Genomic DNA, 27827 nt, shown 5'->3' with positions numbered 1-27827 from the left:
CTTAATTCAATTAACATACTTAATTAGTAAGGTGCATTATGGTGCGCATACATTCTTAAAGGCCCAGTGCAGTCAAAATTATGTTTTTCCAGTGTTTTGTGTCATATTGTACAACGGCTGATGAAATTAACATAATTTGATCAATGTTATTTCCTGATTGTATTTTCAACAAGCAACTATCTACACAGGACCTAATTATCAGGTTTGCAAAGGCAGGAGTTTTGTCTTTCCCGGTGACATCAACAGGCGATAAATTCATGAATTCACCAATAACAAAGAGAGTTCCAAACCCCTCTGCCAATGACAGCTAATTTTCAGTTTTCCCCTCCCCACTCAGACCCCTCCCAGACAGTCCTAGCAAACATTGTTGCTTGAGAAATAGTTATTTGCTAAAATGCTATTTTTGTCCATTTTAATGTAATACTATTACAGTAAGGTACATAAGTGTTTATACTATTACAGTAAGGTACACAAATGATTACCCAGAAATAATTTGATATTGATATATAAACATCTGCATTGGGCCTTTAAATGTAACTAATGGGTGAAAATAAGTTAGCATATACATTGTTATAGTGCCCTTGAAATAATCCCTACATAATACTATTAAATATAGCTTATAAGACTGAACACAGTGAGATCCATTTTACTTTTATTTATAGATTTGTTAAAATATGGTTTGGGAGTTTGTTGGTCATTGGGATAGACTTGTGAAGGAGTGAGAGTTAATGCTCTCTAAGGTTTTAAGAGTCAAAGCATTGCAATCCAATAAAACCACAACTCACAAAAAAAGTAACAGGTGATCTTACCATAAGCATTTAAAAAAGGAAAGATGTTACGCAGGTCAATATAGGAGGAGATGGTTTTGTGAATATCCACATATCTAGATATCTGAGGACACCTTGTGGTAGAAGCCTGCTACTGCAACTCTGACAGTGCCTGTAAAGCACAGTCCCCATTCTGGCTCTAGTCTACCTCTTTGCTGTTGATTATACCACAGACACGGACTCTGCCCAATGATATAGGCAAAATGACTCTATAGCACCTTATCGATTGCTGATATCATCGTAAGTGCTGTGGTTTATCATGATCATTACAATGTAGGAGAGCAGGAAGAATCATATCTCCCCTTGGGTTGTGCCGTGGCGGAGATCTTTGTGGGCTATACTCGGCCTTGTCTCAGGATGGTAAGTTGGTGGTTGAAGATATCCCTCTAGTGGTGTGGGGCTGTGCTTTGGCAAAGTGGGTGTGGTTATATCCTGCCTGTTTGGCCTCCATGGGTATCATCGGATGGAGCCACAGTGTCTCCTGACCCCTCCTGTCTCAGCCTCCAGTATTTATGCTGCGGGGGCTAGGGTCAGTCTGTTATATCTGGAGTATTTCTCCTGTCTTATCCGGTGTCCTGTGTGAATTTAAGTATGCTCTCTCTAATTCTCTCTTTCTCTCTCGGAGGACCTGAGCCCAAGGACCATGCCTCAGGACTACCTGGCATGATGACTCCTTGTTGTCCCCAGTCCACCTGGCTGTGCTGCTGCTCCAGTTTCAACTGTTCTGCCTGCGGCTATGGAACCCTGACCTGTTCACTGTGATGACTATTATTTGACCGTGCTGGTCATTTAGGAATATTTTAACATCTTGGCCATGTTCTGTTATAATCTCCACCCGGCACAGGCAGAAGAGGACTGGCTACCCCTCATAACCTGGTTCCTCTGGTTTTGGCCTTTCTAGGGAGATTTTCCTAGCCACCGTGTTTCTACACCTGCATTGTTTGCTGTTTGGGGTTTTAGGCTGGGTTTCTGTACAGCACTTTAATATATCAGCTGATGTAAGAAGGGCTAAATAAATACATTTGATTTGATATCCACAAAAAAAAGGTGTGAAGTGGTGGAAATATGTTTCTTGACCTGGCCCTGGATTTTACTACCACTTCACACCTTTCTTGTGGATACGATTATCGTCACAATGTTCTTAATGTGATAGCTTTGAAAATTACAAAAGTCCTAACTATAGTATAGAGGGGCTTTTATAAAAGCGTGCAGGATTTAGATTTCTTCTCCTCGTCGTCAAATCCAGCAGCCGACTCTTTCCTGTTGGGGTCGTTCAGCTCGTCAAAAAGTCCGCTGTCAATCATTTCCTGTTGCCAAGCAATGGGCACCGCCCCCGTGTTGAATTCCTTGAAGAATTTGTCATCTTTGTCGTCAAACACAATGCCCTTGATCTCTGAGAAGTCTTTGATGTCCCCCGTGTCTTTGGCGTAGACCACGTTGGGCTTGGGAACCCAGGGTGGGTCAATCAGTCCCGCCTCCAGTCGAGGGAAGTTAATGCTCTTGAACCACTCATGCTTCCTTGGGTCTTCGTTCCTGGATGAGAGAAACACACTGAAGTCAGAGAAATATACATTCCCCCCAAAGCCACCTGACCTGATACCTAGAACCAGGTGTTTTTCCTGAACATGTGACCTGACCAGAAAAACCTCTAGAGGGCCCTAGAGTTGTTCCTGGTTCGCCCATGTACTCAGGAATATCTCCGGGCCGAAACTGCGGTCAATTCTTACTTGGTCCTGCATCCCAGACGCTCGTCAATTTTCTTCTTGAGGAAGAGGTCAATGATGGTTTTGGTGCCCTCGTCAAAGTTCTTGTGCTCGTACTTGCATTCATCCTCAAGGGTGCGCCGTGCCACCTCCTCCTTCTGTACCTTCTCCTTATAGTCCTTGAAGGGCAGGCGAGCTGACACCATCTCGTAGATACTGCAGCCCAGTGCCCACCAGTCCACTGACATCCGGTAAGGCTCTTTCTTCAGGATCTCTGGGGCCATGTAGCCACTTGTGCCAGCCTGAGGAGAGGGAGGACGGGAGGAGGAGAGAGGTGTGATGACAGAGAAGGAAACAGAGAAAGAGAAGTGAGGGGTTACTTAGGCCTAGTTCTAGGGTTCCATACCATAGCAACAAAATGTTCAGTATTATATCAACTGTGGACTACAGCACAATACTTCACATAGTTGAGCTAATCAGTGGCAAATTGGTTGTGGCATAGCACAACTTCTGATTGATTGATTAATTTATTCAACCCTTACATATGCCAATCTACCCTTATGCTCATCATGCCCCTTATCAGGGGACTTATTTCCCTAAATTCTACCAAAGCTCTTTTGTAACATCAGCACCACATGCTTGCACCAGGTTTCCCCTGCACTAGCCTCCAGTAAGCCCTCTATCCTGGCCATGTCCTGACCTGAGCCCCCCCTGGGCTACACCACTCTCCATTAAATGGATACCTACTGGGACTGAGCCTCTCCTCGCAGACAGATCCCAGCCACCTCTGAGTTATGCTAAGATTAGTTGGCTGGGGGCTAACGTACTGAGCTCCTGGTCAAGGAAAATCCCCAATGGGACACGCCTGTTTTAGGCGCCAATTTCCCACCTAACAGTGAGTGAGTGACTGCAGGTTAATGAGAGTGAAGTGTGTTGTAGTTCACGGACCAGTTCCAAGTAAAATATAGGCCTACCCTTTTATTGGCTCCTCCGATATTTGTATGTCATTGCATTAATCAGGAGTTGACTGTATACAGTATGAGTGTAGATAGAAGTGTCCCTCCTATGGCTCAGGATGGAGCCTGAGTCATAGAGGGTGAAAGAGAAGTCATGGACGGTAACTAACGTGGAACAGGTCACATCCTGCTGGGCACACCACGTCATTTCAACATGGATAACTGGGGAATATTTGGTTGAGACGTTGATCATTGAGATTACAACCTATATTCACCCACTCAAAAAGACAGGCAAAAGTTAGTTGAATTTCCAATGTGTTATCACTATGCTTTCAACCACCTGAAAGTACAACCAAATTCCAATGGAAAAACAATGTTTGAATTTTGGTTTAGTTGACACCCAAATGTCACTGCACTTTTCAACCGTTTAAAAGCACACCAAAATTCAAATGGGAATACAATGTCAGATATTGTCAAGGCTGTGGGTAACTGGTGAAAGGAGTCAGGCGCAGGAGAGCTGAGTTGCGTGGACAAGGTATTTAATTCAATAAAACACCAGTATAAACACAATACTATGGTGCTGTAAAAATACCGGTACCACGAAATAAACGGGCGTAAATACAAAACCCGGTAACAATATACCAGCCGTCAGATACAGCCTTACAATAAAACAAACACGCAGAGAGGGACCGACTCCGGAGGACTGGCTACCCCTCATAACCTGGATTGCAGTAGAAATAACAAAAGTACATGGTGCAAGAGATCAATTCCATTTGAGATTGTGAAGATCTCCACAGACCAGCGACGATCTACAGTATGCATGATAGCTTGAACATGCAGACTATATGATTGCATAAGAAGAAATGTATAGGTACAGTCACCTCAAAACGTGGCCATGGATAGGTTATTAATTTTAAGGTTGAATGTTACATTAACTTGTAAGAAAGCCTTAACATTAGTCTATTTATTGTATTCCAAAAGTAATAATGTATTGTGTTTGGTTGAAAATGCAACCGAATATCAACATTTAAAGGATAGTTCCTGCTTGGATAGTTCCATCTGAGCCACTGTGTCACATTTTACATTACATTTTAGTCATTTAGCAGACGCTCTTATCCAGAGCGACTTACAGTAGAGTGCATACATTTTATTACATTTTACATGCCGAGACAAGGATATCCCTACCGGCCAAACCCTCCCTAACCCGGACGACGCTATGCCAATTGTGCGTCGCCCCACGGACCTCCCGGGTTGCGGCCAGCTGCGACAGAGCCTGGGCGCGAACCCAGCCCAGCCTGGGCGCAAACCCAGAGACTCTGGTGGCGCAGCTAGCACTGCGATGCAGTGCCCTAGACCACTGCGCCACCCGGGAGCCCGGGTCGGTCCCTCTCCCTCCGAAGTCGGTCCCTCTCCTTGTTCGGGCGGCGTTCGGCGGTCGATGTCACCGGTCTTCTAGCCATCGCCGCTCCACCTTTTCATTTTCCATTTGTTTTGTCTTGTTTTCCCAAACACCTGGATTACATCCCCTCATTACTCTACGTGTATATTATCCTCTGTTCCCCCCATGTCTGTGTGTGGTATTGTTTGTTGTAAAGTGTATGTGCACTCTAGACTGGTTTGCGACGGGTTATTTCGACACGACGGGTTATTTCGACTCGTATTTTGTTGTTCTGGGTACAGTTTGTTTTGCCTTATTAAAGTGCTCTGGTTGTTACCCATTTCTTCTCTCCTGCGCCTGACTTCCCTGCAGCCAGTTACGCACCTCTTACACACTGGCTTAATCCAGTTCTTTAACTTTTATTTTTGGTTGAGTTGGAAACGTGAATTCAACATATTATTTGTTAACGTGTTGACAAGTTAATAGGCTATTTGTTGTATTTCAGAGGTGTATCTTCTTATTGGATAGTTTAATTGCAGTTTGTCTACAAATGTATGGATTCACATCTCCATATCTTTTCCTTTTTCTTGTATTTATTTAGTTGGTCAGGGCGTGAGTTGGGTGGGTTTGTCTATGTGTGATTTTCTATGTTGGGATGTTTGTGTTCGGCCAGGTATGATTCTCAATCAGAGACAGCTGTCTATCGTTGTCCCTGATTGAGAATCATACTTAGGCAGCCTGGGTTTCACATGTGTTTTGTGGGTGTTTGTCTTCCGTGTAGTCGTTGTGCCACACGGGACTGTTTGTCGGTTTTCCATTTGTTATTTTGTTTCATTATAGTGTTCAGTTCGATGCTAATAAATTATGGACATTAACCACTCCGCGTATTGGTCCGATCCTTCTCGCCTCTCCTCGTCCGAGGAGGAGGAATGTGAAAGCCATAACAATATCAACCAACAACCAAAGTTAAAGAATAGGAATAAATCAAATCAAACATTAAATGCACTTTAAATAACGTGTGATTTGATTTAGTCCTATTCTTTGACTTAGATTTTTGTTTGAGAATCCAACATGTAAATTATTAATTTGCCAAACTGGAATTACAGCCAGACTAAGTCAATGGCAAAAATGGAATTATCTAAGCAGAAAACACATCTCATTCAAATTGTGATATTTGGTTACGTTGACAACAAAGCACAATTCAATATCACTAAATAACATACAATTTGAAATCAACCAGAGCCTGAAACCCTAGGCCTATTGTGTTATCTATTTTTAGTTGAATTCTGAGTTTAATTGAAACAATGGCTGTTGATGACTTTGCTAATGCTATATAGGCTTAAATAGCATCATTTGTGATATGAGTAATAAAGTATGGTCACATTTCATTTGCTCTGTTAAACATATACCCTTTGGAATGACTTCAATAACAACAGTGAATCTATCTAGTTTTTCAGTGGAGCTCTCTTAATACGGAGGTTGCTAATTGAGTGTGTGTGTGTTTGTGCGTGTGTGTGTGTGTGTGTACGTGTGTGTGTCTGTGTCTGTGTGTGTGCGTGTGTGTGTGTGTGTGTGTGTGTGTGTGTGTGTGTGTGTGTGTGTGTGTGTGTGTGTGTGTGTGTGTGTGTGTGTGTGTATACAGAGGTTGCTAATTGAGAGTGAACCTTATACATAATGCAGGAAGGGCAGTGTAGAGTCATTCCCAAGACATTGGTAAAAGTCAGTGACAAATATCATAGCTGGGCTTGGTTAAAACCCTGGATGGGAGACCAAATCCTAGCTGTAGACAGATCAAGTCTCCAGTAGGAGGTGCTGCCCAGCCTAATGTTTTTTTTCTGATAGTGGATATAACGTTGAAGATCTGACATTGTTTTAAAGCTACAAATTCAACATATTTCATACATGGTTTGTCTATGTAGAAATTTGGTTACCATGATGGCATAATCCCGTGGTTGAAATGTCACCCTCAAAACAACAGTTGATGACTTTTTTCAAATCTAATGTATTTTCCACGTAGATTCCACATCACAATAGGTTGACAAATTATGTTGAAACAACATTGATTCAACAAGTTTATGCCCAGTGGGATGGTAATAATGTAAAACCCTGGTTATGGATAGATCCCTAACCATGAATAAATCCTTATCAATAATACCAGGTCATCTCACCCTACTCTAAAAAAAACTTTGTCATTGTTGTTAATGTACAGTCAATAAACAACAAGGATGAGGAGTTCATCTCAGCCTATCAGTGCCCTTACCTTTTGATTGATGGTCTTTTCGCCAGGGAGCTCCACGGCCAACCCCAGATCCGAGAGTCGACATTGGCCGAAGCTGTCCAGTAGCACGTTCTCTGGCTTCATGTCTCTGTATGCTATATCCATGGCGTGCAGGTGGAGGATTCCTGTGGTGACCTGCGCAATGTAGTAATTGATGCGGTCTATTTCTAGGCCTTTTTCGCCAATGTTGTAGATGTGGTACCGGAGGTCGCCGCCATTCATCAGGGTCATGACGAGACACAGGTGGGTCTTAGTGTCGTAGGCATAGGACAGGTTCACCAGGAACAGGCTGTTGACCTTCTCCAGGATCTGCTTCTCCAGTAGTGCCATGCCTTCACCATTCTTCTGCTTCAGACGCTTCTTGCATAGCTTTTTGCAGGCGTACATCTGCCCTGAGTTCTTCACCTGCACGGCACACACCTATGCAGAGAGAGAGAGGGACTGAAACTAATATGTTTGATAAATGTATGATAAGATCCCCAAGCTATCACATAACCCAGCTAGCACAAAACATTCAGAGAACCACGTTTCTTAGAGCTTCGGGTTGAGCGTGGTTGTCCTATGGTTATTTAGCATACAACCTTCCCACAACTTTCTGGGAATGGTGCAGGATTGATGCTTGGCTTTGGAACATTCTCAGCACATTTAATGGTCGACTATGGGCATAAAAAAGTATCCAACTCCGCCCTTTCAACATTTTTAAGCAGGAATGGGGTGTGCTTTAGGTGGTTTGTCGATGTGTCATTCTGTTTTTTTGCACAAAGCGACCGATGTAGCTAGTTCGTTAGCTAAGCTAGCCACTTTAGCTTGCCAGGAACTCCTCCAGTATGTGTTGAGGTCATTTCACAGAATTCGGTTTTGGACGGAAGTTGTAGAGATTGGTAAGAAATGGCATTTCTGTAGCCAAATATCTTATTCATCCATTTTGTTTTTAAGCTTTAAATGACCTGGTAGGATGGTGCATTGATCAGTTATGCAGTTTAAAGACGTTATTTTACCATTTTTGCCCAAAGTCAACTTTTATGGAACCTTGACAAAAAATATATTTTCTTGGTATTTCATTACTTTAACAGAATGTTTCCTAAAAGTTCAAACATTGCAACATTTAATTAAAATGTTGGTAATGTTCTAAGAACGTTCTCCAACTGGTTTGACATTGGGAAGCTTCTCAAATAGTTCAGAGAACGTTAAGAAACAACGTTCTTCTGTGGGAGTTTCAGTAATACCTCATAACGTTTCCTACAAGATTCCTCATGATTCTATTTAAAGTCAAGTTCTCAAATTGTTCCGAGAACGTTAAGAAAACTTTCCATAAAAACCACAAGAAAATATTAGTAATGTTCAGAGAACATTCTAAGAATGTTATTTAAAAATATATATTCCATTCTCAGAACGTTAAGAAAACTTTCCATAAAAACCACAAGATAACTTTAGTAACATTCAGAGAACATTATAAGAATGTTATTTAAAAACATATACATTCCGTTCTCAGCATCAACAAAACTCTATCCTCTATCTTGTTAAGTGTGTTTAGGTGTGTTGCCCGCGCCCACTAATTGTCCAACACCTGAACTTAATGAGTGCTTGTTTCCTTTGAAATGGGGTATCTTTGGATATATTTAAACAGCTTTGTATGAGTTCAAAAAAACATGGCATGCTAGCTCTATCCTGGTGGCACAGTAGACTAATTCCATGGACAGAGAACAGAAGAACAGAAGAATATCACTGATGCCGTGCCACAATAAAAAATAAACGTGTTTGCATGATTAATGCCTAAGGAAAAGAATATCCATGTGCTTCCATCTGTGCTTGGAGACCAAAAAAGTTAATCCAAACTAAGCTAGCAGTGTTATTAAAAGTCTTATTGACTGTGATCGGGAGTCCCATAGTGCGCCGCACAATTGGCCCAGCGTCGTCCAGGTTAGGGGATGGTTTGGCCGGGGGGACTGTACTTGGCTCATCGCGCTCTAGTAACTCCTTGTGGCGGGCCGGACGCCTGCAGGCTGACTTCGGTAGTCAGTTGACCGGTGTTTTCTCTGACACATTGGTGCAGCTGGCTTCCGGGTTAAGCGGAAGGGTGTTAAGAAGCGTGGTTTGGCGGGTCATGTGTTGGAGGACACATGACTCGACCTTCCCCTCTCCCGAGCCCTTTGGGGAGATGCAGCGATGAGACAAGATCGTAATCGAAACACAATTGGATATCACGAAACTGGGAAGAAAAAGGGGGTAAAATATAAATAAAATACAAATAATATTATTGAAACATGTTCTCAGAACGTTAATAAAACCTCCCAGGAAAACTTTCATGCAACCATAGTAAAACATTCTCAGAAGCTCCCTGCAACCTAAAAATGTACGTTCTCAGAAGAGGTGAAATTTTAAATACCGTTCTCAGAATGTTTAAAAAACATTGTTTTACCGGTCAGGTATGGCTTCGTTCTCAGAACCAATTGCAAACAAAAACATAAACTTTCCACAACTTCCAAGGAACCAAATGTGTTGGGCAGCTGGGCAGTATGTAGTTAGATGAGGTACAAACAATTATCCCTTTTAGGGACTTCTTTATCATCCCTTATCATTAGTATTCGTACCATCGCAATTCTCACTGTAACTGTTGCATACCCTTAGAAACAGTGCTAAAACAGTGTTAAAGTTTACATTTTAGAACTGTAATATTTCACTACTGTTGTCAGTTGGGCAGCTACACTGTAAACTTTTTGTGGACTTACCTCTCCAAAGCCTCCCTTTCCAAGGGTCCTGAACTCATGAAAATACTTATCTGTGATTTTCTGTTTCTCGTACTCTTTCCACTGCAGGAACTTGTCAAAGTTAGGGCTGGTCTGGTACTCTGTGAAGGGCTTTTCCTTCAGGTACTCCCGTGTGGCATCCTTCACCTTGCCCATCATCACGTCTTCAAAATCATTGTCCGACACCGCCTTGCACTTGTCCGCTACCTCTCCTGTCAGGTAGGACAGGAAGCTCTTGGAGTCAGCCTTGCAGAACTTGTTGATTATGTTCGTCCTCAACTTATCTTTGCCAGCGCCTTCCGCCAAATCCCAATCGATTAGCTCATCCAGGAACTCTGCAGCTGCCACGTACTGCGGGTTGGACTCCAGGAGGAACTTCCGGAAGAACTTCTTCCCTATGGGCTGCCTCTCGCAGAGCATCTCAAATTCTTTCCCCACTGCGGCGCGGATGGACACGCACTGTTCTGGCTTGGGCAGGGACAGGCTGCGCCGCCTCTTCCTCATCTCCTTTTCGTCGCCCCCCTTAAGGTAGGCCGTGTTCGCCACCAGATTATCCAATCCCCCCATGTCACACATGTTGGCTGCTGCTGTGTTGGGTTGTCCCTCCTACACCGTATGGCTGAGCAGGGAGCTAAGGCTACTAAGGTGCTGGAAGTGGGTGCTAAGACTATGTTCTTTCCCTGTAGTGTGTCCAATTTTCTCCAGGTCCCTAGTGTGACTGAGCAGCTCCGACATCTGCGCCACACCAGAAGACATTCTCTGACTCAATCACGTAATGCTTCATCTAGAATTAAAAAGCACAAGGGATTTTCTCTTAAGTGTTTGTGTGCTCATTCATGGGCGCTGCTCACGGAAAGGAGCATGTGGTTTCTTACTTAAGAAGCTTTTGTCAGTCTATATTTAGCGAGCTACCAACTTAGATGGGGACAATGCCAGTATAACTGTAGTGAGGTGCTGGCCTCGCTGTCATAATATTATGGATAGAAAGACGTAAACAAAGAGTTAAAGGCTACACATTGAGGCGATGAGGGACTATTAATTAAGTTTGTGAAGACAATGTCTGGTTTAGGACATGAATGGATTTAATAACAGACAGAGGCCTACGCTACTGTGTATTCAATTCTGTCAAGAAGTAGTGAAAGATCTCCCTAGAATAATCACTTCAGCTAGAGGCTATTTCTATTCAGCTATGAGAAGAGAACACATTCATTTACACAGACTCTATTAGACTTGTAATAGAAAAGCATTTTTCATTATATTCATATTCTGCTTTCTGAGATGCCTAGTAAAGGTTAGGCCACTGGTCAGGATTTAGGCAGAAGTCATGGATGACTTCCACAAAGATTGTTGTTACGCAGAGCTATAGTCCTGACCTGGGATTGGGGGCAAAGCTAAAAAAGCAACAGAGAGCTGCATTTATAGTATAGTTGCCTAAAACCATGAGTAGGAAAGTTTGATAAAACATGCAGGTAAGCTGGGTCTATTTAAAGTTCTGTTGTGCCAAAAGGGGTGTGCTTTGGCTGATGAGCAGAAGACAGGTAGGATTATAACTTTATTTTATGCGTTTGGAAAGTATTCAGACCCCTTGACTTTTTCTCCATTTTGTTACTTTACAGCCTTGTTTTCAGACTTTATTTACATCATCTTGCACTCAGTTGGTAGAGCATGGCACTTGACACACCAGGGTTGTGGGTTCAAGACAGTAGAAAAATGTATGCACTCACTACTTACTGTAAGTTGCTCTGGATAAGAGTGTCTGCTAAAATGGAAACTCCTTGTATCCAAAACAGCTTCTTTAGCTTTGCTGATTGAGACTGAATTGGCATGTATATTTAATTGTCCAAAAGTTTTCATCTATGTTGAGTTGCAGAAGGAGCATGTTCAGTCATAGGAAAAGGTGTTTTTGTAGTGGGGATTGATACAATTTTCAATGAAAACTACTAGGTGTTACATTCCTACACAACATACAGGGCTGCTTGTAACCATAGACAAGATGAGTAAGGAAAATTATTTCAAACTTTGGCTATTGGCATGCAAATATCCATCAAAACCTTTGCCAGCCATTCATGTGTTTCAAATTAAATAAATGTTTTAAATAAACAGAATATAATATTTCAAGTTGAATGTATGATTATTTCATCAGTTGAACGTGACTACTCTTATAGACATGTGCGACTTGTCTAATTGGCATGTATTATGCAATTATAATGCCCCAATTATGCAATCTGGGAAGTTCTCTGACTAAATACAGTCCCTGCAGCACCATGGATCCAAACTCCAATAGCCTACACATGATGCAGAGACAATCGTAGATATTCTGTAATCATTATCTTGATTAGTAGGTGAAGTATGAAATGTGCTCTTACAGGTAGCAAGGAAGGCAGACACCTCATGATCTGAGCTCAGACTTCTGAGGGGATGCAACCATAACCATAAACCACCACATTAAAATGCCAAAGAAAGAAATAACAAAGCTACGCTTAGACTTATTTTAATAACTAACTTTTTTCTCTCACAAAAACATCTTGGACGACACAAAAATGTTAACCATGACACCAAGCGCAGCACCTATCTTCAGTTCTTCAGCATCGCCCTGCACCTGCCGACATTTCCATCAAAGAGTGGGGCAAGGACCTCTTCACCAGGATATTGGGCATTCAATCTATATCTTAGCATCGAAGGAATGACAGCAGCATGCACACACAATGTACATAGAAGGTTGCAGTATTCAGTCCTGTCTCCTGTCCAAACTTGCAGTGGAAGGATGGGGAAGTTAGAGGCACTTCATTTGCCGATTCTCTGTACGACCCAGTCCTGCTGGCACAGTGGACAGCGATTGTTCTGCTTCACCCAGAGAGACATGCAGCAATTGTGGAAAGAGTGGTTGCACTCTCCCCATACCACTGTGAAAGAGGGGAGACAGAAGCAGACTATAAATGGTGTGCTACATGGTATTTTCAAATTCAGCATGTCAGCAGAAGAGCAGAATACATGGTAAAGCATATTGGTACACACACAACCAATATGTTTTATCCTAATGCATACACAGGACAAACTCTGCTTTACCAAGGTTTAGATACACTGGCTTTATCACATTTTAACCCAATATACCAGGCTAGGAACCCAGATATATCTGCCACATGCACATCTGCTGTGAGACCAGTAGGAGTTGTCGCCAAGTTCAGGATCTATAAAATGAGTATCCAGGTTTCACTCAACACTGGAGCAGACCCAGGATCATACCCCCCGCTGGTCTGATACATGTTGGACTAAGACGTTTAAAGTGGCTTACCGACACAGTCCTCTTGTTTATTTTCAGCCTGACACCGCAAGCATGCATCTGCGGAAAGAAGGTACATATCAAGGAAACTTTGCTAACTAGCTACTTAACATTAAACTGGTGCACAGCTATTACTGACCATTCCTGATTTGAGACACATGGACTGATACAGCTGGCTAGCAATTCCGTCCCACCAGGCAAGTTTAGCTAGGTACTTTAGCTTCATTCCTTGTAATGACTTGAGACATGTTTTCAGAATTCTAACGTTAACCTCCTAACGTTAGCTTATTAACAAGCTAACATTGGTTGTCTATTTGCTAGCTAGGTACGAGCTAACAAACTAAACTCTCCAAATAGGAAGCATTCTCACGTCTGTCTGCCCATGAAGATGAACATCTCTTAATCAGCTTAGGTGACTGTCTGACCACTAAGCTATTGTATTTAGCTTGTTGTTAGCTAGTTTAATGCGCATCAAGAGTTGGCTGTGGGTGTAACGTTACTGCTGTAACTTGTTAGCTGGCTAGCTAGCTAAATCACTGATTCAAACAAACTTACCCATAACTTGGACCCTACAAATGGCGCATGTATCGCACTCCACATCCCAGCTCCACATTGCAACAGCATTCCATTTCTTGAGAGAAAACATCTTGTCACTGCTCGATTTTGACCCAGAAGTAGAGCTGTGAGAGTGAACTAAACCCGGCTCTTCACCGTCTTCCATCTCTGCAATAAACTAGCTAACAGCAAAACAAAATGGACGAAAAAAGCTAGCTAGTTAGTCCGTGGTGTTAGGATTTTTGTAACCAGCAGAGCAAACAAACCAGGGGGCGCTCGTGCGCTATAACACATCTGCAGTACTACCAAACGAACAGATGGCGGAGCCAAAGATTCAAAAGTAGCCTACTGTGAATGAAGGTAAAACTCCGTTTTCTTTTCTTCTGCTTCTGGGGATTTTATATGGCGGTTGGCAACCAATTAAATGGTGCATTACCGCCACCAACTGGACTGGAGTGTGGACCAGAGAGAGTGAAAGTCTAATCCTACCCAATAATCTCGTCTCCCTAAAGAAACGAAATACACGATTAAATACTACATCCCCTGAGGATTTCCGGCTCTTCAAACCCATTACTCCTCAAATCTAATAAAAATCGCTCCCTTTCTCTCACGGAAATAGAACATGTTCCACTGTCTCCATCTCCTCCTGACAATGATCACACCTACCAGTCGGATGTTTCCCCACCACTTCCAATGTACTATTGAGCCTTGTGTGTCCCAGTCTCAGCCTTGTGACTACACTTTCCTCCCTTCTCGGCCCGAGGACCTTCCTGCCCCCACCTTTTCCTGGATGTTATACAGGTGTCTTCCCTTTCTCTCCCTGTTCCACAACTCTTGCCACTTATTTTTAACCACTGTTCTTATTAATCTCTTGGCTTCTACTTTACTGATGGACAATTCCATCTCAACATTAGGATGTTTAAGAACCTGCTTGGCGATAACATCCTCCTCCTCATTCCCCTCTACTCCCACATGAGCTGGTACCCAGAGGAACATCAAAAATACCCCATCTCTTTCACCCTATACAAACACTGCAAAACCTCATACAATACATCCTGTCTGCTCTGAGACACACATGAATTTAAGCTTATCAGTGCTGCACAGGAGTCAGAGCAGATGACTACTCTGTCTGGCCTCACCTCCTCCACCCACTCTGCAGCCAATAGTATGGCCATCAAGTCCATTGTGTAAACAGATAAATTATCCGTTGCTCTTTTTGTCACTGCCAGCTCACACTCAGGAACACTAAAACCTGCACCTATCCTCCCTGTTTTAGGGTTCTTAGATCCATCTGTGAATATATTCAAGAAAGCATAGTACTGTGTCCTTAAATGTTCACTTACAACTGAATCTACTCCTTCCTTAACATGTCTTACCCTCTCAAGCAACCCTATATCTATCACTAGTTGAGGGAGAAACCAAGGTGGGATAGCAGGAAGAACCACAGAGGGGCTAAACTCCCTCCCAAACAACCCCATCTCTCTCGCCATGCGATTGCCTATCCACCCAAAACTTGTATTCAGATTTCATTCATGTTCCCAGCACTCTAGGAGTATCTTTCTTGTAAAACGTGTAACCTTATGTCCTTGTAGATTTACCCAATATGTCATGGCTAGCTGTTGTCTTCTTAACTTTAACGGTATCTCTCCCAACTCTACCTATCAAGTATAAAGGTAAGACCCAGATGCAGACAACGTCAAATTAACCAGCACTCTAGGAGCACCTTTTTTTGTAGGATGTGTAACCGTATGTCCTTGTAGATTTACCCAATATGTCATGGATCAAATCAAATCAAATCACATTTTATTTGTCACATGCGCCGAATACAACAGGTGTAGTAGACCTTCCTGTGAAATGCTTACTTACAAGCTGTCACGCTCGTTATAAGGATCGGACCAAGGCGCAGCGTGGTATGCGTATATTCTTATTTATTTAAAGAATGAACACTGAACAAACTAACAAAATAACAAAACAAACCGTGAAGCTATACAAACGAGTGCTGACTGGCAACTACACATAAACAAGATCCCCCAACAGAAAGTGGGAAACAGCGCTGCCTAAATATGATCCCCAATCAGAGACAACGATAAACAGCTGTCTCTGATTGGGAACCATATCAGGCCAACATAGAAATACAGAACCCCTAGACCTACAACAACCCTAGACATACAAAACCCTAGACATACAACACTAGAATACCCACCCTAGTCACACCCTGACCTAACCAAAATATATAGAAAACAGAGATATCTAAGGTCAGGGCGTGACACAAGCCCTTAACCAACAATGCAGTTCAAGAGTTAGGAAAATATTTACTAAATAAACTAAAGTAAAAAGTAACACAATAAAATAACAATAATGAGGCTATATACAGGGGGTACCGGTACTGAGTCAATGTGCGGGGGTACAGGTTAGTCGAGGTAATTTGTACATGTAGGTCCGGGTTTGGCCGGGGTAGGCCGTCATTGTAGAAAAAAATAATTTGTTCATAACTGACTTGCCTAGTTAAAAAAAGGTATAAGTAAAGTGACTATGCATAGATAATAGACAGTGCGTAGCAGCACAAATGGGGGATCAATGTAAATAGTCCGGGTCGAGCTTTGTGGGCACTATGGTGTTGAACGCTGAGCTGTAATCAATGAACAGCATTCTCACATAGGTGTTCCTTTTGTCCAGGTGGGAAAGGGCAGTGTGGAGTGCGATTGAGATTATTTCGTCTGTGGATCTGTTGGGGCGGTATGACAATTGGAGTGGGTCTAGGGTTTCTGGGATGATGGTGTTGATGTAAGCCATGACCAGCCTTTCAAAGCACTTCATGGCTACCGACGTGAGTGCTACGGGCCGTTAATCATTCGTAATTTAGGCAGGTTACCTTCGCGTCCTTGGGCACAGGGACTATGGAGGTCTGCTTGAAACATGTAGGTATTACAGACTCGGTCAGAGAGAGGTTGAAAATGTAAGTGAAGACACTTGCTAGTTGGTCAGCTCATGCTTTGAGTACACGTCCTGGTAATCCGTCTGGCCCCGTGGCTTTGTGAATGTTGACCTGTTTAAAGGTCTTGCTCACATCGGCTACGGAGAGCGTGATAACACAGTCGTCCAGAACAGCTGGTGCTCTCATGCATGCTTCAGTGTTGCTTGCCTCTGGGTGAGCATAAAAGGCATTTAGCTCATCTGGTATGCTCGCGCCACTGGGCAGCTTACGGTTGTGCTTCCCTTTGTAGTCCGTAATAGTTTTCAAGCCCTGCCACATCAGATGAGCGTCAAAGCCAGTGTAGTACGATTCAATCTTAATCCTGTATTGACACTTTGCCTGTTTGATGGTTCGTCTGAGGGTGTAGCGGGATTTCTTATAAGCGTCCGGATTAGTGTCCCGCTCCTTGAAAGCGGCAGCTCTAGCCTTTAGCTTGATGCGGCTGTTGCCTGTAATCCATGGCTTCTGGTTGGGATATGTACGTATGGTCACTGTGGGGACAACGTCGTCGTTGCACTTATTGATGAAGCCGGTGACTGAGGTGGTACACTCCTCAATGCCATTGGATGAATTCCTGAACATATTCCAGTCTGTACTAGCAAAACAGTCCTGTAGCGTAGCATCTGCGTCATCTGACCACTTCCATGTTGAGCGAGTCACTGGTACTTCCTTTTTTTTGTGCCAAATGGAGGGTGAGGGAGAGCTTTCTATTTGTCTCTGTGTGTGGAGTAAAGGTGGTCTAGAGTTTTTTTCCCCTCTGGTTGCACATGTGACATTGTGACATGCTGGAAGAAATTAGGTAAAACGGATTTAAGTTTGTCTGCATTAAAGTCCCCGGCCACTAGGAGCGCCACTTCTGGGTGAGCATTTTCTTGTTTGCTTATGGCCTTATACAGCTCGTTGAGTGCGGTCTTAGTGCCAGCATCAGTTTTTGATGGTAAATAGATGGCTACGAATAATATAGATGAGAACTCTCTTGGTAGATAGTGTGGTCTACAGCTTATCATGAGGTACTCTACCTCAGGCGAGCAATACCTTGAGACTTCTTTAATATTAGACATTGCATTAGTTATTGCCAAATAGACACACACCCCCGCCTCTCGTCTTACCAGACGTAGCTTCTCTGTTATGCCGATACACAGTAAACCCAGCCGGCTCTATATTATCTGTGTCGCCGTTCAGCCATGACTCTGAAACATAATATATTACAATTTTAAATGTTTCGTTGGTTGGATAGTCTTAATCATCGTAGATCATCCATTTTATTTTCCAATGATTGCACGTTGGCCAATAGAATGGATGGTAGTGGAGGTTTACTCACTTGCCTATGAATTCTCAGAAGGCAGCCCGACCTCCGCCCCCTTTTTCTCCATCTTTTCTTCACGCAAATTCCGTGGATTTGGGCTTGTTCTCGAGAAAGCAGTATATCCTTCGCGTCGGACTCGTTATAGAAAAAAACTTTGTCCAGTTCGAGGTGAGGAATCGCTGTTCCGATGTCCAGAAGCTCTTTTCGAGATGGTAGCAGTAACATTATGTACAAAATAAGTAAAAAAATAAATTACAAACAAAGCGAAAAAACGAACGAAATAGCACAGTTGGTTACGAGCCCGTAAAACGGCAGCCACCTCCCCCGGCACCATTATACAACTAGCTATTGTCTACTTAACTTTAACGACATCTCTACCTGCATCGCTGCCACCGGGGAGGTCCTTAGTGCTCCACAATATATATTCTTAGGGCTTGAGCCTGGATAACATCTAGCTTTTTAAAGATGTCTGAGCTGCTGATCCGTATGCAATACTTCCATAATCCATTGAAGACCTTAACGGCGCTATATAATTTTCAACGCCATTCTATCTACCCCCACTCCATTCCTGACAAGCAACGCATCACATTCAATATTTTCTTTCCTTTGACAACTACTCTGTTAATATGCTCCACCCATGTCCTTCGAGTGTCAAACCAGACCCCCAGGAACCTAAACCCTCCCACCCTCTCCAGATTCCTTCCATACAACTTAAAGTATATTTCATCCCCAACCTTCCTTCTAGAAAAAAAAACGTCTGTGTTTTCTCAACTGAAAGCTTGAAGCCCCACCTGAGGGACCACTTCTCTACTTCACTAATCGCTTCTTGAACTCTTCTGGCTGTATGGGTAATATTTCTCCCTCTCTTCCACAGCGCTCCATCATCTGCAAACAATGACCTCCCAATATCAGGTCTCACCTGGAAGAATACATTGTCAATCATAATGGAGAACAACAAAGGACTAATGACACCTCCCTGGGGGGTACCATTATCTACCTCATGGCTTTCTGACATAGAGCTCCCCACCCTCACTTGTATTGATCGCCCAAAAAGAAAATCCTTTATCCAGTTAAAAACCATTCCTCCAACACCCATGTTATCCAGCGTGATAAGGAGGCCATCGTTCCAAATCATATCATAGGCCTTCTCTACATTGAATAAAATGGCTACCACCACCTCCTTATTTGCCAGTGCCTTCCGAATGACTGGCTCAAGGCAGTACAGGATCCATCGTTCCCCTGCCTTTACTGAACCCACTTTGATCTGGTGACATTAGTCCTCTACTCTCCAGAAAGTACAGTATGTCAGCCTTTATGTTATCATCCTTTCCATACGTTTACATACATGAGACGTCAATGCTATCGGCCTGTAGCTTGAAGGACTAGTAGGGTCTTTCCCAGGTTTACCTATTGCCATCACTACCGCATGCTTCCAACTTCCAGGCAGTTTCCCCTCCTGCCCCACCTTATTGTAAAGGCCCAATACTTTCCCCATTGCAGTGTAACTGAGACAAGCCATCATGATGTAACCCATCTCATCCTTCCCAGGAGATGTTACCCCAGCTTTAGCTAATGCTCTCTTCATCTCAGCCAACGTATAAAAGGGCCATTCAATGTATCCCCCACCATCTCTCTCTGATCCAGAACCCCCGGATGTTCTCCTCTGACCCTCTCTCTCTCATTCTGCCCCTCTTCTGTCAGATTATTTGAGCTGTGCACCTTCACAAATGCCTGGGTTAACATCTCTGCATTCTCCATCTCTCACTGCAACAATCTCCCCACTTTTTAGCACAGGGAGATCCCAATTTCTTCTGTCCCCACTCATCCTCTTAATCAACCCCCATACCTCTCCCACAGGCGTGGTCCTGTCTATGTTTCCACAGAACCGGCGCCAATACTCCCTCTCAGCTGTCCTAATGATCCTCCTTACTACTGCTTGTGCTTGTTTACACTGAATCAGGTGCTGGTAATTACGGGACCTTTTCAACATCCTGAAAGCTCTGTTCCTACCCTTCACTGCTTCTCCCCCCTGTACCCATAGAAATAACCTGCCTTGCTGCCCCAACTATTGCTCTTCTTATTCGAGCATTGACAGTTTCTATATCTGAATTAAGGTAAAACTCTTCACTGTAGGTCTCCTCAAGTAGCTTAGAAAAGGTAGCAGATGCTCTTATTGTTTATTGTGCACCCTTTTGTTCTGGCTATTTTGCTGTGTGTTTTGTATTTTATACACTATGGCTACTGTTGCTCAGTTGCACTTTTGCAAAAAAAACGTAAACAGAAGGCAATCAACTGCAAAATCACCTCACCAAAAACTCCAGCCTGATGCACATATGTACAGAATGTGCCATAAGCCAATTGATTATTTTCCCAAACATAGCATGACTAGGAATGTTGATGTACAGCTGAGTCAGGTCTTGAGTTCACAGGGTTGTATACTTGAGGCAGTCGCACCCCATCATCCTTCAAGTCTTCTACTCAATCGCAGAGTACCACAGGACTCGTGTCGTGCACTGTGCTTTTGAAGTCTCCTGTTGCTTCGGTCCCTTGAGACCCATCGATGGACTTCTTCCCATAGAGTTTCACTCATTCATTTGCCTTTAGCCTAGAATAAATAAACTATAAAAGTACATGGTATGTAACATTTACTTAAAACATGCTGTGCGTGTACTCACATCCTACTTGTGAGAGGGTAATACAAATGAACAGAAATGGCCTTAATCTGGGGGAAACCAACCCAGAATCTAAAGATTTAACATGTGAACAAAATCATGCATATAGAACAATGTAAATAACAGCAACACAATACAAATATGTCACAGCAGAACAGGGACATGCCATAGCTTTTGGGGGGCATGTGCACAAACAAAAAAAAGAGCACCCCCCCAAAAACATTCTGCAACCCATGGTCACTGACTCTTTGAGTAATTATTATAAGCAGCACAATCTGATGAGTAAAATAACTATTTTCAACTGGAATAAATGCTACACTCATTAGGTAGGTAGGTAAAGCCCCACCTTATCTCAGCTCACTGGTCACCATAGCAGCACCCACCCATAGCACGCTCTCTAGCAGGTATATCTCACTGGTCACCCCCAAAGCCAATTCTTCCTTTGGCCACCTCTCCTTCCAGTTATCTGCTGCCAATGACTGGAATGAATTGCAAAAATCTCTGAAGCTGGAGACTCTTACCTCCCTCACTAGCTTTAAGCACCAGCTGTCAGAGCAGCTCACAGATCACTGTACATAGCTCATCTGTAAAAAGCCCATCCAATCTACCTCATCCCCATACTGTTTTATTTATATGGCTCCTTTGCACCCCAGTATCTCTACTTGCACATTCATCTCCCCGTGAAGTGAAAGAGGTATGGGACTGTAGGTGTGAGAAAGGACGACAAAAGGCAGAATTGACCGTTTACTAGGATTTTATTTCCTTTACACGGTAATATGGTGAAAAGGGGCTGGACAAAAGCAAAGAAAGTAAATGTCAAAGCCCCCCTCTCCTATCTAACCTGCCTACCCACTACTTACCTAACTCAGCACCGCCTGGTGCGCTAATCAAAATACAGGGGGTGGTCCGCCCAGGTCTTACCTAGTGTGCCTAGACAGTGAATATACTACGGGTATATGTATGCCCACGGGCCGCTTGCCTAAGCACTCCCTGGGTGCCTTCCCCTTCCCCCCTGGGAACAAATGAAACAGAATAACAAACAATTACTCAAACTAAGAAACCAAGGACATCAAATAAGCTCTATCTGATAATGCAACAAATGAACACAGTACATACCAAATCACTTTCTGATAAATAACAAACACTATATAACCCTCAGCTCCCTGAAAAACAACCAACACAGTTTTCAGCAATTGAATTCTCTCTCTGCATGCTCTCTCTGCATGCTCTCTCTGCATGCTCTCTCTGCATGCTCTCTCTGCATGCTCTCTCTGCATGCTCTCTCTGCATGCTCTCTCTGCATGCTCTCTCTGCATGCTCTCTCTGCATTTTCGTGAACAACAGAACACTGTTTTTTATAGCTTCAGAAGGCATTGGTAATTGGAGACAGCTGCGTCCTGACGAGGGGGCGGGGTCAGCTCTCCAATCATCAATTGGGGCCGACCAATCAGCTGCTTGGGGAGAATTCAGGAAGCCATCTCCTGAAACACACACTCAAATACAAACTACAACAAAGAAACTGGGGAACGTAACAATCTTCTGCACTTCCTACCATTCCAGTGTTTAATTGCTATATTGTAATTCCTTCGCCACCATAGCCTATTTATTGCCTTACCTCTCTTATCCAACCTCATTTGCACATGCTGTATATATATTTTTCTACTGTATTATTGATTGTATGTTTGTTTATTCCATGTGTAACTCTGTGTTGTTGTATGTGTCGAACTGCTTTGCTTTATCTTGGCCAGGTCGCAGTTGCAAATGCAAACTTGTTCTCAACTAGCTTACCTGGTTAAATAAAAGTGAAATAAAAATAAATAAAATTAACAATGACCAACACATTTCCAGTCAAAATAGAAGTTGTAAGAAATACTGTAGCCAACGATTACTATATACAACCCAACTCCATTTGTTGCCACTAACATGTATCCCAGTGGATTTCAAACGTTTTGACCCGCGACAACAAAAAAGGAGTTGTACAACAATTGCGACCCCCAAGCACGCACACGCAAACATGCGCACACAATTGCTGAGCAAATGTAGACGCAAGATATAAACAGGGCAGCCTGCCTGCAGAGTGCTCATTACCAGCTGAGTAGCCATGTTATTCCTCATACATACCGTGATAACTTTGCCCAAATATCTTCATCCCATAATATTAAAGGCAGTGGGATGTTACAGCTGCTTATCGTTCGACATGTAGCCACCCAAACTAGGCCTATCTGGATAATTAAAATGATCAATCAAATCACCAGGTAACGATGACAAACTGCCTACTCGGTTTTTGGCAGTTATTTCTGGTCACTAATCTGGATATGTGCACCCAATACTGATGACTGGTCATTGGTCAACAATCAAGACACTCAACTTTTTGGTTCTGAAGCATGGATGAGAATTTAACGACAACTGTTTAATTGTTTAAAAAGACATACATTTTTGGTGAAATTATACCACCACCGAAAAGGACACTGGAAGGGCAAAGGGGAATGTGCTCTGCACAGGTCTGTCTGTGCACGTGCCTGCAGCAGAAGCCTTAGATTGATATAAGTGTGCAGATTCTATCCATGTGCTGCAGCTGGGGCCATAAGAAATAACACATTGGAGAAATGCTCTGGGAATAGGGGCCATTTGCAGAGCATGCTATGAGTGCCCTGAGAACGCTTAATCTCCTGCTGTTGGAAGGAAAAAGTATAGCTGGATTGCAACAAGAACATACCAGATTAATTGCATCAGACATTTGATGTCCTGTAAGAACACTAGAGTGAAGTGGAGGTAAATTGGTTTTAGTGTTCTTGGAGCACAGACCTTAACTGCACCTAGTGTGGAGATGCAGATGATTGCAGAGCGGGGTGGAAGGATGAAGGGGGGGAATAAAAATGATGCAGTTAAGGTCTTCAGGCAAGACCCTGAATGATGCTGTTGTTTTGTTCCTCTGGATTTCTCCAGATGAGGAAAAGGAGGAACAGCCAAACAGACCTGGGTTGGTTTGTTTGGACAGGATTCCGGAGGATTTAAGGATGATCCCGCTGCTTTCCGGAGGAGGGGCAGGGAACAGGATGCAGCGGGATCAAAACTCCCCAGAACACATGAGCACTGTTTACACCAAACCTCTCTGTCATGGGATATATTTGCATGCTATTTGTCTATTGAAGAAAAAATGACATAAGCAACAGATTACAACCAGAGCAGAAAAAAAGTAGCATTAAGTGGACAAACGAAGAAGAAACACCTGCAACCTTTCACTGCAACCTGTTGAGAGGGAATACTATTCATTGGGTGTGACAGACAGTTCCTGTAGTGAAGCCTCTCTCCCTAACATAAAGATGTATTATAAAGGTTTTGTCAAATTTCAGCCAGTGGTTTAGAAATTAGCGCTCACGAGCTAAAACAGGTCCCCGAAAATTGTGCACAATTGTGTACAACGTCATCCATTTCGTGGCTTAGCAGTTCAGACGTATTTTTCCGTGTTGTCGTGTCGTGTCCTGTATATATATATATTTACACCTTTTCTTCACATATCTTTTATTTATTTTATTATCCAAGAACTCAACTACAAAAGCTTTCCTGCAAAAGCTTTCCTGCAACCCGCTTCACCAATTACAATAAGTACTATTTACCTCAATCTGAAAATCCATCGTGGAAGATAGCCAGGGGCTAATTCAGAAGCTAGCCTGAAAGCTAATCCAGAAGCTACTCCGATAGCTAGCCAGAAGCTAATCTGTAGCTGCCCCGAAATTAGCCGGTTTGCTGGCTAGCGTTGGTGTTTCAGCTGCCCACGTTTTTGCGGTCATCAGCTATTCCTCTAGCTCGATAATCTACCGGCACTTTTGTGCAACGCGACTCGGACCGGAGCATTCCGGGACTTTTTTTCTCTCAGTTTCCCCGGATTCCAACCGCAGCCTCTGGACACGTGCACCTTGATTTCGCAGCTAGCTAGCTGCATACCGTGTGACTATTGGCTTACGTCGACCCCGGAGCTAACTCAAATCATGCTGGAGCTAGCCAGCTGAGGAGTTCCATCACCATCCGGACCCGCTTCTTTGTTGCTGCTGCAGATACGGAACCCCACCGGGCCTTCACGACTGACTGCCGACGTTATCTGCCCGAGGGATTTATCCAACCGGCACCTCCGTCCCGGCGTTACCTGAACGCTCATCTGAGGCCCGCTAATCGTTAGCTGTCTTATCGGCTGCTATCTGAACAAAACCCCACTACACGGAACCTACCGACGGAAACGCACGAGGTATCTACAAACAGACCTCCATCCTATGCTGCTACCGATAGCCATATACCCGGCCAGCTGTCTGGATCGCCACGACCCCAACCAACCTCTACTCACTGGACCCTTATTTATCACTTGATTAAGCTTGCCTCTCCTTAATGTAAATATGCCTTGTCCATTGCTGTTCTGGTTAGTGTTTATTGGCTTATTTCACTGTAGAGATTCTAGCCCTGCTCTCTATACCATATCCAATCCTGCAGTTCCACCACCCACATATGCGATGACATCACCTGGTTTCAATGATGTTTCTAGAGACAAGATCTCTCTCATCATCACTCAATACCTAGGTTTACCTCCACTGTATTCACATCCTACCATACCTTTGTCTGTACATTATTCCTTTAAACTATTTTATCGCCCCCAGAAACTTCCTTTTACTCTCTGCTCTGGTAGCTCTAGGCGACCAATTCTCATAGCTTTTAGCCGTACCATTATCCTACTTCTCCTCTGTTCCTCTGGTGATGTAGAGGTGAATCCAGGCCCTGCAGTACCTGGCTCCACTCCTATTCCCCAGGCGCTCTCTTTTGATGACTTCTGTAACCGTAATAGCCTTGGCTTCATGCATGTTAACATTAGGAGCCTCCTCCCTAAGTTTGTTCTGTTCACTGCTTTAGCACACTCTACCAACCCGGATGTTTTAGCCGTGTCTGAATCCTGGCTTAGAAAGACCACCAAAAATTCAGACATTTTTATCCCCAATTACAATATTTTCAGACAAGATAGAACGGCCAAAGGGGGCGGTGTTGCAATCTACTGCAAAGACTGCCTGCAGAGTTCTGTCATACTATCCAGGTCTGTTCCCAAACAATTTGAACTTCTACTTTTAAAAATCCACCTCTCTAAAAACAAGTCTCTCACCGTTGCCGCCTGCTATAGACCACCCTCTGCCCCCAGCTGTGCTCTGGACACTATATGTGAACTGATTGCCCCCCATCTATCTTCAGAGCTCGTGCTGCTAGGTGACCTAAATTTGAACATGCTCAACACCCCAGCCACCCTACAATCTAAGCTTGATGCCCTCAATCTCACACAAATTATTAATGAACCTACCAGGTACCACCCTAATTCCGTAAACACGGGTACCCTCATAGATATCATCCTAACAAACTTGCCCTCCAAATACACCTCTGCTGTTTTTAACCAAGATCTCAGCGATCACTGCCTCATTGCCTGCATCCGTAATGGGTCAGCGGTCAAACGACCTCCACTCATCACTGTCAAACGCTCCCTGAAACACTTCAGCGAGCAGGCCTTCCTAATTGACCTGGCCGGGGTATCCTGGAAGGATATTGATCTCATCCCGTCAGTAGAGGATGCCTGGTCATTTTTTAAAAATGCCTTCCTCACCATCTTGAATAAGCATGCCCCATTCAAGAAATGTAGAACCAGGAACAGATATAGCCCTTGGTTCTCTCCTGACCTGACTGCCCTTAACCAACAGAAAAACATCCTATGGCGTTCTGCATTAGCATCGAACAGCCCCCGTGATATGCAACTTTTCAGGGAAGCCAGAAACCAATATACACAGGCAGTTAGAACAGCCAAGGCTAGCTTTTTCAAGCAGAAATTTGCTTCCTGCAACACAAATTCAAAAAAGTTCTGGGACACCGTAAAGTCCATGGAGAATAAGAACACCTCCTCCCAGCTTCCAACCGCCCTGAAGATAGGAAACACTGTCACCACCGACAAATCCACTATAATTGAGAATTTCAATAAGCATTTTTCTACGGCTGGCCATGCTTTCCACCTGGCTACCCCTACCCGGGACAACAGCACTGCCCTCCCCTCTGCTACTCGCCCAAGCCTTCCCCATTTCTCTTTCTCCCAAATACAGTCAGCTGATGTTCTTAATGAGCTGCAAAATCTGGACCCTTACAAATCAGCCGGGCTAGATAATCTGGACCCTTTCTTTCTAAAACTATCTGCTGAAATTGTTGCCACCCCTATTACTAGCCTCTTCAACCTCTCTTTCGTGTCGTCTGAGATACCCAAAGATTGGAAAGCAGCTGCGGTTATCCCCCTCTTCAAAGGGGGGGACACCCTTGACCCTAACTGCTACAGACCTATATCTATCCTACCCTGCCTTTCTAAGGTCTTCGAAAGCCAAGTCAACAAACAGATTACCGACCATTTCGAATCACACCACACCTTCTCCGCTATGCAATCTGGTTTCAGAGCTGGTCATGGGTGCACCTCAGCCACGCTCAAGGTCATAAACGATATCGTAACCGCCATCGATAGGAAACAATACTGTGCAGCCGTATTCATTGACCTGGCCAAGGCTTTTGACTCTGTCAATCACCACATCCTCATTGGCAGACTCGACAGCCTTGGTTTCTCTAATGATTGCCTCGCCTGGTTCACCAACTACTTCTCTGATAGAGTTCAGTGTGTCAAATCGGAGGGTCTGTTGTCCGGGCCTCTGGCAGTCTCTATGGGGGTGCCACAGGGTTCAATTCTTGGACCGACTCTCTTCTCTGTTTACATCAATGATGTCGCTCTTGCTGCTGGTGATTCTCTGATCCACCTCTACGCAGACGACACTATTCTGTATACTTCTGGCCCTTCTTTTGACACTGTGTTAACAACCCTCCAGGCGAGCTTCAATGCCATACAACTCTCCTTCCGTGGCCTCCAACTGCTCTTAAATACAAGTAAAACCAAATGCATGCTCTTCAACCGATCGCTGCCTGCTCCGGCCCGCCTGTCCAACATCACTACTTTGGACGGCTCTGACTTAGAATATGTGGACAACTACAAATACCTAGGTGTCTGGTTAGACTGTAAACTCTCCTTCCAGACCCACATCAAACATCTCCAATCCAAAGTCAAATCTAGAATTGGCTTCCTATTCCGCAACAAAGCATCC

General features: G+C 43.6%; 2 protein-coding genes across 2 annotated transcripts; both read right to left on the bottom strand.

The window, feature by feature from the left end:
• Nucleotides 1-375: 375 nt before the first annotated feature.
• On the bottom strand, nucleotides 376-10811 carry LOC129832207 (rhodopsin kinase grk7a-like). The gene is made up of 4 exons (XM_055896089.1): nucleotides 9872-10811; nucleotides 7125-7562; nucleotides 2555-2832; nucleotides 376-2360 (listed from the first exon to the last, which is right to left on the bottom strand). Exons 1-4 carry the CDS (start codon nucleotides 10463-10465, stop codon nucleotides 2024-2026), a joined length of 1647 nt encoding a protein of 548 aa, XP_055752064.1. The 5' UTR covers nucleotides 10466-10811; the 3' UTR covers nucleotides 376-2023.
• Nucleotides 10812-12364: 1553 nt separating this feature from the next.
• LOC129832206 (RING-box protein 2) lies at nucleotides 12365-13977 on the bottom strand. The gene is made up of 3 exons (XM_055896088.1): nucleotides 13725-13977; nucleotides 13182-13229; nucleotides 12365-12792 (listed from the first exon to the last, which is right to left on the bottom strand). Exons 1-3 carry the CDS (start codon nucleotides 13888-13890, stop codon nucleotides 12674-12676), a joined length of 333 nt encoding a protein of 110 aa, XP_055752063.1. The 5' UTR covers nucleotides 13891-13977; the 3' UTR covers nucleotides 12365-12673.
• Nucleotides 13978-27827: the final 13850 nt, after the last annotated feature.

The sequence above is a fragment of the Salvelinus fontinalis genome, chromosome 33 (genome assembly GCF_029448725.1).
Source record: "Salvelinus fontinalis isolate EN_2023a chromosome 33, ASM2944872v1, whole genome shotgun sequence".
Classification (NCBI taxonomy): domain Eukaryota; kingdom Metazoa; phylum Chordata; class Actinopteri; order Salmoniformes; family Salmonidae; genus Salvelinus; species Salvelinus fontinalis.
This window is presented reverse-complemented; position numbering and strand designations above follow the sequence as displayed.